This window comes from Emys orbicularis, chromosome 6 (assembly GCF_028017835.1).
Source record: "Emys orbicularis isolate rEmyOrb1 chromosome 6, rEmyOrb1.hap1, whole genome shotgun sequence".
Lineage (NCBI taxonomy): Eukaryota > Metazoa > Chordata > Testudines > Emydidae > Emys > Emys orbicularis.
In genome coordinates this window covers 71202998-71217299 of record NC_088688.1, presented here as the reverse complement: position 1 = coordinate 71217299, position 14302 = coordinate 71202998, and the positions used below count along the sequence as shown (strand labels likewise).

The 14302-nt window shown below is 44.0% G+C and overlaps 1 protein-coding gene across 1 annotated transcript in view; it reads left to right on the top strand.

Annotated features, from left to right (window-relative positions):
• Positions 1 to 14302, top strand: part of MCC (MCC regulator of WNT signaling pathway) — a 229200-nt gene that overhangs the window by 208942 nt on the left and 5956 nt on the right. Inside the window, exons 15-16 of the mRNA XM_065405951.1 lie at positions 129 to 335; positions 1786 to 1883. Of these exons, the coding sequence (XP_065262023.1) occupies positions 129 to 335; positions 1786 to 1883 (305 nt within the window). The remainder of the gene's footprint in view (positions 1 to 128; positions 336 to 1785; positions 1884 to 14302) is intronic.

The following is a 14302-nucleotide window of genomic DNA, read 5'->3' as shown; positions in this document are numbered from 1 at the left end:
TTGAAAATTAAATTTAAGCCCCATCTTGGCAAGCAGCACAAACATGATTTCATTCACTGTAACACTGTCTCCCTTTTGTGTACAGTTCTGTGAAGTGGTATCTTGATGTGATTGTGTGTCTCCAACAGGAGGAGATGGCAGAGCTTAAGGCACAACTGTACCTGCTAGAGAAAGAGAAGAAAGCACTGGAGTTGAAACTCAGCACTCGAGAGGCCCAAGAACAGGCCTACCTAGTTCACATTGAGCACCTAAAGTCTGAAGTAGAAGAGCAAAAAGAACAGAAAATGAGATCCCTCAGCTCCACCAGTAGTGGCAGCAAAGACAAATTGGGCAAGGTCAGGAATTAATGCAAGTCTCCAGAATCAGAGTAAACATAACTAAAGACATTTCATCTCCCTGTCGTTACCAGTTTTAAGCATGTTAATCATCCCTGCTTTCTCCCTTCCATTTACACACACACACCTTTTTCCATCTTCCAGTTGACATGTATTATATGTAAGGTTAAGATTTCATCATGGTTACTTTTAGTAAACGTCACAGACAGGTTACAGGCAAGAAACAAAAATTCACGGAAGCCCATGACCCATCCGTGACTTTTACTAAAAACAACTGTGACAAAATCGGGGGTTGGGGGGCACGGATTCAGCACCCACTGCTGCTGCAGCTCCCGGGTCCCCAAGGCGCCTGTGGTGGCTCGGAGATCCAGAGTCCCCACCACCTGTGGTGGCTGAGAGCGCCAGAGTCCCCACTGCTGCCCACGGTGGCTTGGAATTGTGGAAGCTGCCCACAGCCAGAGCTCTGAGACCCCCCCGCCACCAGCAGCTGAGAGCTCCTGGGCCCCCGCTGGCTGCCAGCTCCAGCCCTACTGCTCCTGGGCTGAAGCGGAAAATGTCATGGAGGTCTATGGAAGTCACAGATTCTGTGACCTCCGTGACATAATCTTACCCTTAATTATATGGCACCTTCCATCCTGGGATCTCAGACACTGCAAAGTTAAGCCCATGTCCCCTGAGCAAAATGCAGTTATAAATTCTGGGAAGATGACAATCGTTCGGCACTAGCATACTAGCTACTATTGCAAACTTTATTGTCATCTGACTGTTGTATCTCCTTGAAAGTCAATAGTGATGGGGTCCGTGCATCCAGAAATAAACTGAGATACATTAGTGCTCATTTCATTAGGAAATGGCTGGAGATTTATTTATAAAACCCCCTCGCAATGCAGGTAGGTACCAATGGTGGTGGTGGGGGGAAATAATTTCCCCTTAAATTAACAAAATCTGTGTATTGCTATCTTTAGGGTTATAATTTTTCTAAGGAAATAGGGACACCCTAGAAATTCTATAATCCCATGCCTATGCTGCTGTATCCCTTTGTTCCTCTGTCCCTGCAAAGCCCCAGCAGCAAAAAAATTACAGAAGTGTCCCTCTGTATTTTTGACTACACATCATTTGAATTTCTGCTTGCCCACTGTGCTTTTTCCCTTCAAACCCAGTGTCAAAAGTGAAATAAGACACCAGAGAATGTATGCTGTATAGCAGAATTCTGCAAATTATTGATTATTGTGGGATGGTTTGTAAAACATTGGGTGAGTCTGTGGAATATAATGCATTGACCCATCTCTTGGTGCATTGATGTTTCTACATGACTCTTGTGTTGTTTATACTGATTTAATTTTAGCTCAGTTTTAAAAGCAGTTGTAAGTTTAAAAGTGCTCCTAGTCCCCCCCCACCCCCCTTAAGGTGATGAGTAACTCTTAGTAAGGCGATCTTGCTCATTTCTCAGGAATGCACAGATGGGACCACAACACCATTAACCCTCGCTGAGCTGAGACCATACAACGACAGTGAACTGGCTGCAGAACTAACAAATGCACTCAGACGGTAAGCACCCTCTTCCACTTCCTGGAGACATTATTTATTCCACAATCCTAGGGTAAGATTTCATTCTGGGTTGCATCTTTTAATCTGGCACGTTTTATAGGGATCGTCAGAGGTTTGCCCATGAGGAGGAACCAGGACTAAAGTTTTCTAACAGTTCGTTTTCTGCTTGTTGTTCTTTACTTGTTTTTTTAATTTATAAATTGCTCTGTGGTGCTCATCTCCATGGTCCCTAAACTTCTCAGAAATGTGAATGAATTTTAGCCTCACAAAACCTTTGAAAGGTAGGGAAATACTGTTATTCCCATTTTACCCATGAGGAACATGAGGCACGGACAGGTTAAGTGATTCGCTCAAGGTCACCAGGAAATCTATTGTAATGCTGGGATTAGAATCCAGAGCTCCAGCTAAGAAGGTTTGGCCCCAGGTCAGTAGTTGGATGGGAGACCACCGAAGAACCCCTAGGTGTTGCAGGGAGAAGTTTTGTTGATTCAAAAGCAGCATTCACTCTCTGAGTGAGTACCAAACCAGTGCCATGACATGGTGATAAGGTTGCTGTTTTGTGTGAAGTTTTGGCTTTCAGATGAGATACAAAACGGATGTCTTGAAACCTTTTTTTCGTTAATAGCCAAACTTTTAAGCTGAAGTCCATATGCAGTTGCATACCTACTATATATTCCCATATGTAATGGTTGCAATTGTGCAGTGTATGTGGTGACTTAAAGTGAAAATAGTTATTTAGATGCCTAAATGTCATTTATATGCACGTTCCGCCAGCCTCCAATTGTAAAGATTTGGCCTTTATCAATCCCATAGAACTTTTTTGCAAGAGACCAACTGCCCAGTTCCTGCTATGGTAATTACATTCTACCTACCTAAAATTACACTAACCGTTTCAGTTTGAAAAATATATTCATCTGCATTTCTGGCCTAAAAGCTGTATATAGTATTGGTGTGGCCTATCAGACAGTTGCTGTGTTTCACTCCAGAGGCAACTTCATTTCAGTGTTTAAGTATGTAATGTACACAGGGATCCCTGAGGATGAAAGGCATTATATAAATGTAAGGTCATTACTACTGTAAAATCAATACAGCTAATATTATTTGCTTCCTAGTCTCAAAGTTGCAGTTGCTGAATATTTAGCTTGGCTGGTGCAGTAAACAAAAAATGTTGTGGTTAAAATTTTTTAATTTGTTTACCCGTTCGGTAAAACCTGGCTGGGTAAGTGAGTTGAATAATCATTATCCAAGAGCCTTTTGCCTCAGCCCAATGGAGAACAGTCCTGGCACTGAGAGCTGGGTCAGCATTGTGTGTCTTCTTTCCAGCTGTAGCTTTTGCATTTTATTGCCTTTTGCTCCCGGGTTTCAAGATGGGACCACTGGCCTTAACTAGCAGAGATTGAGTAGAGTCACGAAGTGCGGTTTGCTGACTAAACACAGAAAAACTTCAGTTTATCAAATGCACCATAAGTCAATTAGCATGGATTTCCAGTTAAGGACCTAGCAAACAGATAGTGAGTGCAGCCAATTGGGTAGGAGGGGAAAGAAAAAATAATCAGATTAAACTGCTCATAAAGTTAGGAGCTTACGCTCTTTGTATAATGGAAATCGGACTGAGTTAGTTACAACCATGTTACATGTGATTGTTGCTGCCAGCTGGGTTCCAGCACGATTTCCATGATCAGTGGGGACAGGAATTTGTACTGAGAACTGTGCCAGCCGAACCAGGCCATAGGCTAGTCGCCTTATGTAGTCAGTTGATTTTTAAGAGAGTTCTCAGAGAAAAAGTCCTATCCCCAGAGCTGAGGGAAACTATGCTAAACCCTGATTGGCAACAGCTGTGTTTAAAAAGATCTATATCATTGTACTTAACTTGGTTTTGATCTCAATGTAGATAGGGCCTTAGAGATCTAAGTAAGGTTTATGTAACTGTGAATCCACAAAAGGACCTTTTCACCATTAATGCAACTATAATGATGTTTGTGTGTGCACAACAACACTAACAGCCACTATGAGCTGAGTTTTGACATTGGGGGGGTGGAGTGGGGGGTGGGTGGGAGACTGATGCCCTGAGAGCTGGTGTGCAGATTTCTCAGTCCTGCTCCCATTTGCATCTCAGGAGGATGTATTATCAGTGCCTCCTATACTCCCTGAGTCCATATCTGTGACATTTGTGAAGACTCCACTCCCTGAATAAGCATTGCTTAAGCAATAAGTGATAGCTTAACCTCTTGCTGCGTCCAGACAGAGTTGACCCTTGAATTAGCTTCAGAAGTCCACCCAGCTGATCCAGGGTTCCCTAAAATGTCAGTGTAGTGCTCATAGATGAATAAGCACCGTGCATCAGAATGTCAGCGCTCATACAATAAAAAGATGTGCTCTGCTCTTAGGTTTGCCAAGCTAACCCTCCAAATGTAAGCTGCAAGTGAACTGAAGAAGTGTTCTCTTCCTGAGTCTGTGAACAACCTAGGAGGAAAGAGCTCTTGAAAGTTATCTCTGGAACCTAATAGTGACATTACTCAGTGCTACTCGTATTAGCAGAAACATCCAGCCATTGTGCTTATAATCCATGGTTGTTAGACACAATGGTGTATACTGAGGCACTGAGATAGCTGGTTCCTAAGAGGGGAAAAGAAGGTCACATCCCCCAAAAATGCAGTCACCTCCAAACCTGCCCACAAGTGAGAGGGAAAGAGGAGGTGCATTTCTTCCCTGTAGCCAAAAGCCTCAAACACCTTCAGAGTGTTATAGGTCCAAACCGCCTCCCACACCTTCCTGGTTGCCAAAAGCACCAACTGTTTCCTATTGGCTGTCAAAACCTACAGCTTCCCCCCTAAATGATCTTTCTTATGCAGTTGCTGCAGAGCATATGGGGGCCTTCTCTATTGAAGTAATGCTAATTATATTTTAAAATAGTGTATTGCTGTGAAAAAGCAGAGGAAGATTGTCTTGTGCAGGAAAAAAATAGACATTGACATAATGATTTGGAAGCATTTATTTTTTCATGGCCTGTAGCTAGTTTTGCAGCAGCATCACTACCAAATGTGCTCAGTGCTGCAGTGATTGCTTAACCTCTTGCTGCGTCCAGACAGTGTTGACCCTTGAATTAACTTCTGAAGGCCTGGGGTTCCCTAAAGCGTCAGTGTAGTGCTCATAAATGAATGATTTGGGGAGATCCAACAAAAGGATCCTATTCTTACCTCATTGTTTTGGTGCATATTTGTATTTGTACCCATAGGTACCGACTTCCACTGTTCCTGGTGGGTGCTCAGCCCCGCCCCTCGCCCCGCCCCCATTCCACCCCATCCCCCAAGTCCTTGCCCCTGCCCCGTCTCTTCTCTGCCTCCTCCCCTGAGCGTGCTGTGTCCCTGCTCCTCCCCCCGTCCCTCCTGGAAAGTCCTAAGCACTGCTAAACAGCTGTTTGGTGGCGGGAAGCGCTGGGAGGTAGGCGGAAGAGCAGGGACGCGGCGTGCAGGGAGCGGGGAGGAGATGGGGGAGGAGGGGAGCTTGGCTGCCGGTGGGTGCAAAGCACCCACTAACTTTTCCCTGTGGATGCTCCAGCCCCGGAGCACCCACGGAGTCGGTGCCTATGTTTGTACCAGTTTTACAGGTTCCCTTGTAACAGTTGCTTTGGAACCAACTTGACAGTTTCTCCTGACTGTGTACACTGTGAAACTCCATCTAATGTGCTTTCACTGTAGACCTCTTTCCTCTTCTCTTCTCTAAACAAGCCACACGCAAAGTAGTAGTTATCTGCAAGTTGCATGCTATAAAGTCACATTTGGGCTACCAGGTTTCCACTATTATAGACTGGGGTGGGCGGGCGGGCTGGCTTTCTTGCTTTGTTTGTTCATGCCAAGTTCTGGCTGAATGTAAATCTGCCCCATTCCCCAAAATATATATTTAGCACTGCTTTGTTTCTCTTTTTATAGAATCAATAGGTCTAATAGAATGCTTTGACGGGTGTCCAAAGTGAAGACATTTGACAGTCTCAAGACAATGAATAATGGTGACGCACAGATTGTTGGCAGGAAATATCTTGTGTTCAGGATGGAGTGAAAAAATATTCCCAGCAGCCTGATGGCATCGCATTGTGTTGTGTCATGCCAGAAACCGGGGCTGTAAGAGAGGATTTGTTGGAATTCCCAACTGCCAGGAATAGCGGAGGCTCAGCACGGCAGTGGATGCTGACACAGTCTCTGAGGGGACCCATAAGTAGTACATGCCTTGCTGCTGTGCTCTCCTCTCCAGCTGCGGGAGGGAGGACCGTAGCTTTGTCCATTTCACTTCATACTTAATAAACGTATTATCAGGCCATGAATGCCTATGGCAGCTATTCTGCAGGGAGGAGGAGGAAATGAGAAAAATGTCCTGTAGAGAACGAACTTGCCTGCAGGGAGATGGATATGATGTAACTGGGTCTTATTTAGTCTCGGATTCCTAAAACTTCTGTGAAAAATGGATGAGAATCTCTGCATCCCCTTAGGCCTATTCAGCAATATTCTGATGTGTTAGGCCCTCTCACGTTCTTTAACCATCCACAACAAAACTAGAGTTATAATAGCTTTGGTGTCTGCATGGATTTTTTGTAGTTCTTTATATTTATTAAAATGCTTGGTCAGGAGGACTGATGGCTCCTGATTTAATGGGATTTAATGGGATACAAAGCCCTTCACCAGTCACCAGTTCAAATCCAGACCAGGTCAATATTGGCCAAAAGTCATTACATCTGATGGCCGTTCAGGGTCTGTGTGAAATGAGTCGGTGATCTCAGTCCAGTGGATTGATGTCCACATCACAAAAGCCACCATTCCACTTGGCACCCCTGTTGTGACAGCCTCAGCAGAGAGGCCAAAGGTCGACTGGGCATGGAGACTAGCCTAGCAGAAGAGAGTTGAGACCGTACGGTGAAGCGGGCAGTGCCACTGCACATGCTATGCTAGTTCTGTGCATAAAGAGGCTATGGTCTGCGGGCTGTCAAACATTGGCCCCTCCTCCAGTACTAAACACACCAACACAAATGTTCTGCACAGAGATTACTCCTCATTGCTCAGTATTTATCATTATTCCACCTGCCTCAGAACCGGAGCAACGGACACTTCCATTAGTGTGTTGAAAAGCTGTCTCGTTTCACTATATCTTCTATAATTTCCTATGTGTACTCTAGTGAGAGACAGTGACATTCTTACAGACTCCCCAAAAAGATCCCCATGCTTGTTGCAGTAGCAGCACCCTGGTATTTGGAGATCAGCAATGTCACAGAAAGCTGTGCTGTATCATGGTGGTGGCCATTTCTTCACATAATGCCAGTTACCTTTGGACCAAACTGCAAAGTTTGGATTCAATCTTCTGCGCCGCTTATGGCTGTTTGGATCTGAGGTTTGGGTTCAGCTCTTGATGGCAGTGATATCCAGCCATGAAGTTGGGATCCTGACTTGGATATAAGTGTCTCCAAAATTCAGGTGTATTTTGAACACAGATTGGGCCTGCTCTTGCAGACGAAAAGAGGAAAGCGAAACTACAGCGTATTGTAATGATCCAAAGGAACAGTGACAATTAAAAAGTGCCACAGTGAAGTGTCCCTTTCTGCCATACTGCAGCTCAAACCGTACATGCAGATGTCTATAAAGCTTTTATGTATTAAAAAGCAACCTGTCAATGTTCCCACAGCATTTTGTCTGCTCCTTTTTGGCAGAGTTATTTCACATTTACCTCTTTCCTTGACCTAATTATTGTGTACATTAAATGGGGTCAAGGGGCTTGGAACTTCGTAGCATTTCAGAACCAAATTTTGTGACTGGCTGCAGTGAAGTCACAATGACATAGCCATCTGCAAAATTCAAGGATCCCTGCCTTTTTATGCCGCGACCATTATCCAGGGATTTGGGAAGTGCAGCACAGGGTCGTGGAAATGTCTATATCAGTGGTGGGCAACCTGCAGCCCATCAGGGTAATCTGACTGCGCACCGCGAGATATTTTGCGGAGGCTGACTGTCCGCAGGCACTGCCCCCCGCAGTTCCCAGTGGCCAGGAACAGCGAACGGCAGCCACTGGATGCTGCGGGGCCTGCGGACAGTCAACGGCAGCAAAATGTCTCACGGTGTGCAATCAGATTACCCTGATGGGCTGCAGGTTGCCCACCACTGGTCTATATGCTGTATAATATAATAAATCACTGCCAAGAGATAAACCCCAAGAGACAATGTGTAGCGGCATGCTGGGACAGACTCCTCAAGAACACGGGGAGGGGGCTAGCTATTTTGTCATTTTTCACCAATAACCAGTATCGTTTGTTTTTTAAATAGAATGAGTAGCTCTGCTCACCACAGGATAGTCGCCCAAATCACTAAGCAACTATACAACTTGACAGAATTGTCCGTCTGTACTCGGCCCAGAACTGGAAAAGCTCCAGGTCAGGACAAAGCTGTGCAGGGAAGCTTGACCAGGGAGTGCCTCCACTGTGCCCCTCTCTAATTATAGTGAAGAGTCCCTCGCATCCATAAGCACCACTGGTTTGATTTTAGAGGTGCCAAACCTCCACAGCTCCCATGGATTTCTGAGAGAGCTGTGACTTCTGAACCTCTGATCATCAGGCCACACGTAGAACAGTGCAGTGCTCCTGCCCACAACAGCAAGACAAACTTTAAAGCATTTAACACCTTTCCTCCTTTTCCTCTACACAATCAAACTGGTGGCAAGAAACAACACTGCAGGCGTCTGTGATCCAAACACACTTGTGAGTTGGACAAATGTCATATCTGAAAAGGCTTTTTCCCCCTCTAGCTTTTTAGGAGTATTTTGTTACTGTTGCTATTAAGGAAACACATTTTTCTGTGTGGCCCTCTTCTTTTGTGTTCCATATTACCTGTCCCACCTCGAATGGATAATGTAGCCTTGCTGTTTAATTGGTTTAGGGATGTTACATGCAGTGCTGGCATTGGTTGTTAGTTTAAGCTGCTAATGGAAAGAGGATTCAGCTGCAATGGTTTTAAACATATCATTGTCTGTGGTCGCTTGAGAATAGGGAAGTAGAGCTTCATCTGGAATGGCTGGTGGCTGAATCAGAAACTACAAGTTTGTGTCATCCTGTCTTACAGGAGTAGGACAATGCATTGCATGCCCTCATAAGCAGTCACAGTGAGTAGGGTAAGATATCCTGGGCCAAACCTGCAGCAAGTATGGGGAGACCAAACTGACAGAAAACTTCAAAAAGTTTGCTCTGTCTTGTGTGGGACCAGGGTTTGGGATTTTCTGCCCAAATTGGTTTCAGAACATTTGATGTGGCTAGATGTATGAAAGTAGAGAAACATTGTTAACTAGCCTGAAACCATTCCATAAGCTTGAGCCAAAGCTCTTTAAAGCAACTCAGCAGTTGTCCACTTTAATTCCACTCAGCAATTGTTTTGGTCTTAAAAATGTAAACCAAGATTCTCCATTACTACCGTGTCAGTAATTTCAATGAATAAGTGGTATTGTTTTTCAGAGGCTGCTGCTGTGCATTAGGCCTGTGAGCTACACATACTCGGAAAGTAGTTTTTCCCTTCAGAATGTTGCAGGCAGGGATTTTCCCAAATGACTTGTTTAGTTCCCTGCTGACTGTTCAGTGCAGCAGGAAGTTATTAACTAATCGAAACAGAACCATAGTCTCTTGTGTGATTTGCTTGCAGGCATATCTCTGATCACAGGCTCATTCCCTGTCAGTGCACACATGCACCAGTTTTCTCTGCGTGCATCTCACACAAGATGTGATGTGCCGCTGCTATGTTTTCTCAACTCCCTATTGCTGCAGGATCAATTGGAAAAGGAAGGTGTGGGAGGTGAGAGCAAAGGTGATGCTGATCTTCAGAATGCTAAACAAAAACAAGTTGTAAGGTTGAAACAGCTACTGAATTTAGGGTGTGTCGACGTTTGAGTGTTCCTTTAAAATAGTTAATTCTCTCTCTCATTTAAATATAAACATACAGATACCCACCATAGATTCATTCTGAAAAGATGCTGTGTTATAAATAGCACAGTTATTTTAACATGTTCTGTTTTATTAAAACTGCATTTGCTGATTCTTCATATTCTGCTGATTTATAATAGCAATCAGGAGAGTGAAGCTGTGCTCAGAATTCCATAAATGCATATAGCCCTTTAGTGCATTAATGAAATACAAAGTGCACCTCCAAGTTCCTTGTATCACTCAGATACAAACTACAGAACAAATGACTGGAAGGGCACAAATGTTAGAAGGATTTTCACATGCCAAAATGGGATCTCTTAGCTAATTGGGGAACAGTAGATACTAAGGAAGTTCTGAAGGCACAGAAAATATTTTCACAAGATCTTATAAAGGGATAGAGAGACTGCTGATATACCAGCATTTGCAGCTGTGATGAAGTCTCTGGCATACTGGTAAAAATGGAAAATGCAACACCTTGAGGAGAGAACTTGAATTCATGTGTTTTGGTTGTTCAGCCAGTCTGCAAACAAATCTCAGTTTCACTAATTCCAAAACAAATTAGTAGATGTTGGATGAATATCTCTTTGCTTTTGCTGCCGCTTCAGTGTCCATATGTCTGAGTAGCACTTTTCTGTAGAAGGCCCATTGAAATCAATGCAATATAATAATAAATAAGTATATAGCAGGTACTCAGAATTCAAAAGTGTTGGATCCCTGTGGATTAGTTTGCAGGGGTTCGTGAGGTTTCATTCCATCAAATTGCTGCGATGTCTTTCATGGGAATTCCTGCAAAGGGCGGATGGTTTGATGCTCTTTTCAGCAAACTGCACTATCTCAGGAAAAAGTAACAACTACCTGAATCCTGCCACTACAAGTTAGGAGATTTATTTCACTTCATAGCCACATTGCAGGCTCCTAGTGGCAGTAAGTGTGGAAGGAGTAGGGGGTGCAGATGCACACTGCGAAAGCTCCCGCATGCCCAGGAGGCTCAGAGCTGGCACCTAAAAAGAGTCTGACCAATCTAGGAGGTATTGAGGACAGGTCAGGCAGGAGATGTGCTGATTCAGTTCCTCTCCGAGGCAGCCTCCCTGTAACAACCCAGAAAAGGGGGGAAATGGGGAAGGAAAGGTAGAGGTACAGATTTAATCCATAGAGTGTATGGGTTTAGAACTTCCTTCATTGGCAAAGTGGATTTTCAAAAAAAACCCACTATGTAATAATAGAAGCAAGTCAGTTGCCTGTTTGCTCACAGTGCAAGAAAAGCTCCTAGAAATCTTTTTTTAAAAAACCCACTTTTCATCATTTCTTCCCTAGCACTTTAATAGGAGCTGTCCACCAGGCCTTTGTCACGGGTGATGTGTTGAGAACTTTAAAATGAATTGCTGCCTTGCAGGGTTCCTTACTATGCAAGTTGCTGCAGTGTGGTCTTCGTTTCAGTGCAGTATTTTCTGGCTGATTCTTGATTTTAAATGGGCCTGAATTATTTTTTTCCCTTCTCCTTTTACTTACTATATATATTCGTCCTAGCTCACCTACTACTCATGCTGTGTCACAGCCAGCATAAATATATCCCCCCCCCCCCCCCACCTCCCTTCAAAGTCCCCAACCACCCACCTCCCCAATGCAGGCAGACACTCAATCTCTGCGCTACTCTGTTCAGGTTCTTAAATGGCTCTTAACATTGTAGTATCAGAGCACCTGTCAAAAGTGCATTAAAGCAATGTGACTAACTTCTGTAATGTCTGGTTCATTCATCTCTGATTCGCTCCCCAAGGTGAAATGGGGGGAGGTTGTTTTGCTTAACTAAGGTAAACTATTATCTGTACACTGCTGTGTGTTTGTATTAGCTAAAGCAAGGGCAATGAAATGCACCTTGCATTTGGGAGCTGAAAGTGGTGAGATTTGTGTTGGTCCTTAGGCCCCTGCCTGCCCCCTTCCTCAAAAAAAACAAAAAACAAAAAAAAGCCCACGTCCCTAGAAATTTAAGAATATGCATGAGTCTATACAGCAAAGAATTTTTAAGACTTTTCTTTAACAAAGATTCTTTCCACCCTCTCATTCTAACCTAACCAGTATATCCTTGACAACAATACATTGGTATAAGTAGCTAGCATTCAGTTTTTCCCTGACTTGTTTTGGCAAAACCCTTCTGTTGCTGAAGATGGATTTTAAATTTGTTAAACTAACATGTTAAATGGCTCTTCCTGTGGTTATAAAATGCTGCCACTTTCAGGCCAACACTGGAACTGTGGTCTGGTTAAGAGGCAATTCCAGAAAATCTCAGCATAGTCTCGGAGGAATTCAAAAGGTTTCACACACTGCAGTGTGATAAGTTAGTGTCAAATGGTCTTTAAGGTGCATCATTCCTCAACTCTATTAAAGTGCAGATCTAGACTGGACAGGGTCTCTAGAGAAATGCTATTCTTTGACAACTCTCAGTGATTATGTATCAAATGTGTTCAGTTTACAATTAAAAATATGCTTGTTTCCTAACTGTGAGCCTTGCAAACCCAGGCTAGGCCCAGAAAGTCAAGCTGGGTACTTCTCCACAGTTCTCCTGGCCAAATCATGCCTTCACACCTGTTTTAGTGACCACTGTCTTCAAGTTAAGCACCTGTGCAACCTCATCATAGTGAGATTCTGCCATAAGTGACACCTGTACAACCCCCATAGCGCTCAGTAGATTTGTACAGGTGTTACTGATTAGCTTTGTAATTAAAATTTAGTAAACAGTTTTGTTAATGATGGACAAGATGAACTAGAATCCAGTTCTCTCACACTTTGTTGTGTTGGCTCTGCAGGGCTAGCAGGAGGAAACAACTGTATACATTTATTGTAGTCACTGTAATAGGGATGTGTTACTCACTTTACACAAGGCGTAGATCTGTTGAGTAAAGTGGTATTTTACAGTGACCTTCAGAGAACTGTCCTTTGATATTACTGGAGGGTTAGAATTCAAGCTCTTCTGTATTTTACAGCTGCGTAAGAGGAAACTGAGAAAGTGTCATTGTGGGAGGTCGAGTGTACATTTGGTATGGTGGATACACTAGTACAATTACAGGGACTTACATCATTTGTACAATGGGGTAAAAGCACACAGAGCGTTAATTTGTTTGTATGTTTCCTATATACACAAATTATGGAATATTTTCTTTGGCTAGCACAGTAAACAAAAAATTCTGTGGTTTAAAATCAGAATTACATTGTGTGGGGAGCCCTAGTAAACAACCTTGAGAGTTGAATAACCACTGCCTAATGACCACATTCGGACAGGTGGAGCTTGGGTCAATACTTTGTCTTGTTTTCAGCCATAACTTTTGGATTTCCCTTGTGGCTTCGGAAGTTGGAAACTGCATATCATGATGATGCCTCTAGCATAAACAGCAGAGACTTGTAATGAAGAACTGGGGTTTGTTGATTAAACCAATGAATTGAGGTTATCAGTGGTGCCATAAATTGGACACCATGGATTTCCAGTTAAGGACCCAGGACAAAGGCGCCAATTGGGGGGGAGGGCGGGGGGCGGGCAGGGGAGCACGGGAGCCCCTCCCTGAGTTTCATACAGGAGGTGTGCAAGCTCCCAGGTGGAGCTCTTAACTACAGCACAGCATTAGTGTGAAATGTAAGTTCTGTAGAGGAGATGTGCCCCTGGAGCAGGGAGTCAGTATTTTGTTTACAAACAGAGGCAGGGTGATTAAGATAAGAAAGAGCTGGTGATTAAATTAAGGGTATGGAAGTTTAGCGTGTAAAAGAGGAATCCCTCCGTGGCAGGGAGAGAAGGTTGAGGGGTTGTTTCAGAGAGAACGGGGGATTCAGAAAAAATACAGCAAAGCACTGAGCCTAGGTTATATTCAGAAAAGGGAGAGATTTGGGGGTGTAGGTGAAAAGAAGGGGTCAAACCCAGGGAAGGGCTACCCGTGTATAGAGAAGTTCCCACTCTACCTGTGGTACTTATGTAGTCTCATCACCATAGTATCTGAGGCTGCACCTCACAAATCTAACCTATTTCTCCTCCCAGCCCCTCGGTGAGGTAGAGCAATGCTGTTATCCCCTCAACTACCTGAAGGGGGGTTCCAAAGAGGATGGAGCTCGGCTGTTCTCTGTGGTGGCAGATGACAGAACAAGAAGCAATGGTCTCAAGTTGCAGTGGGGGGTGCGGGGGTGTCCAGGTTGGATATTAGGAAACACTATTTCACTAGGAGGGTGGTGAAGTACTGGAATGGGTTACCTAGGGAGGTGGTGGAATCTCCATCCCTAGAGGTTTTTAAGGTCCGGCTTGACAAAGCCCTGGCTGGGATGATTTAGTTGGTGTTGGTCCTGCTTTGAGCAGGGGGTTGGACTAGATGACCTCCTGAGGTCTTTTCCAACCCTAATCTATGATTGTACAGATGGGGCACTGAGGCACACACAGACTAAAGGCCAGATTTTCAAAGGTATTTAGGCACCTAGTGAGATTTTCAAATGCACTTAGAAGGTT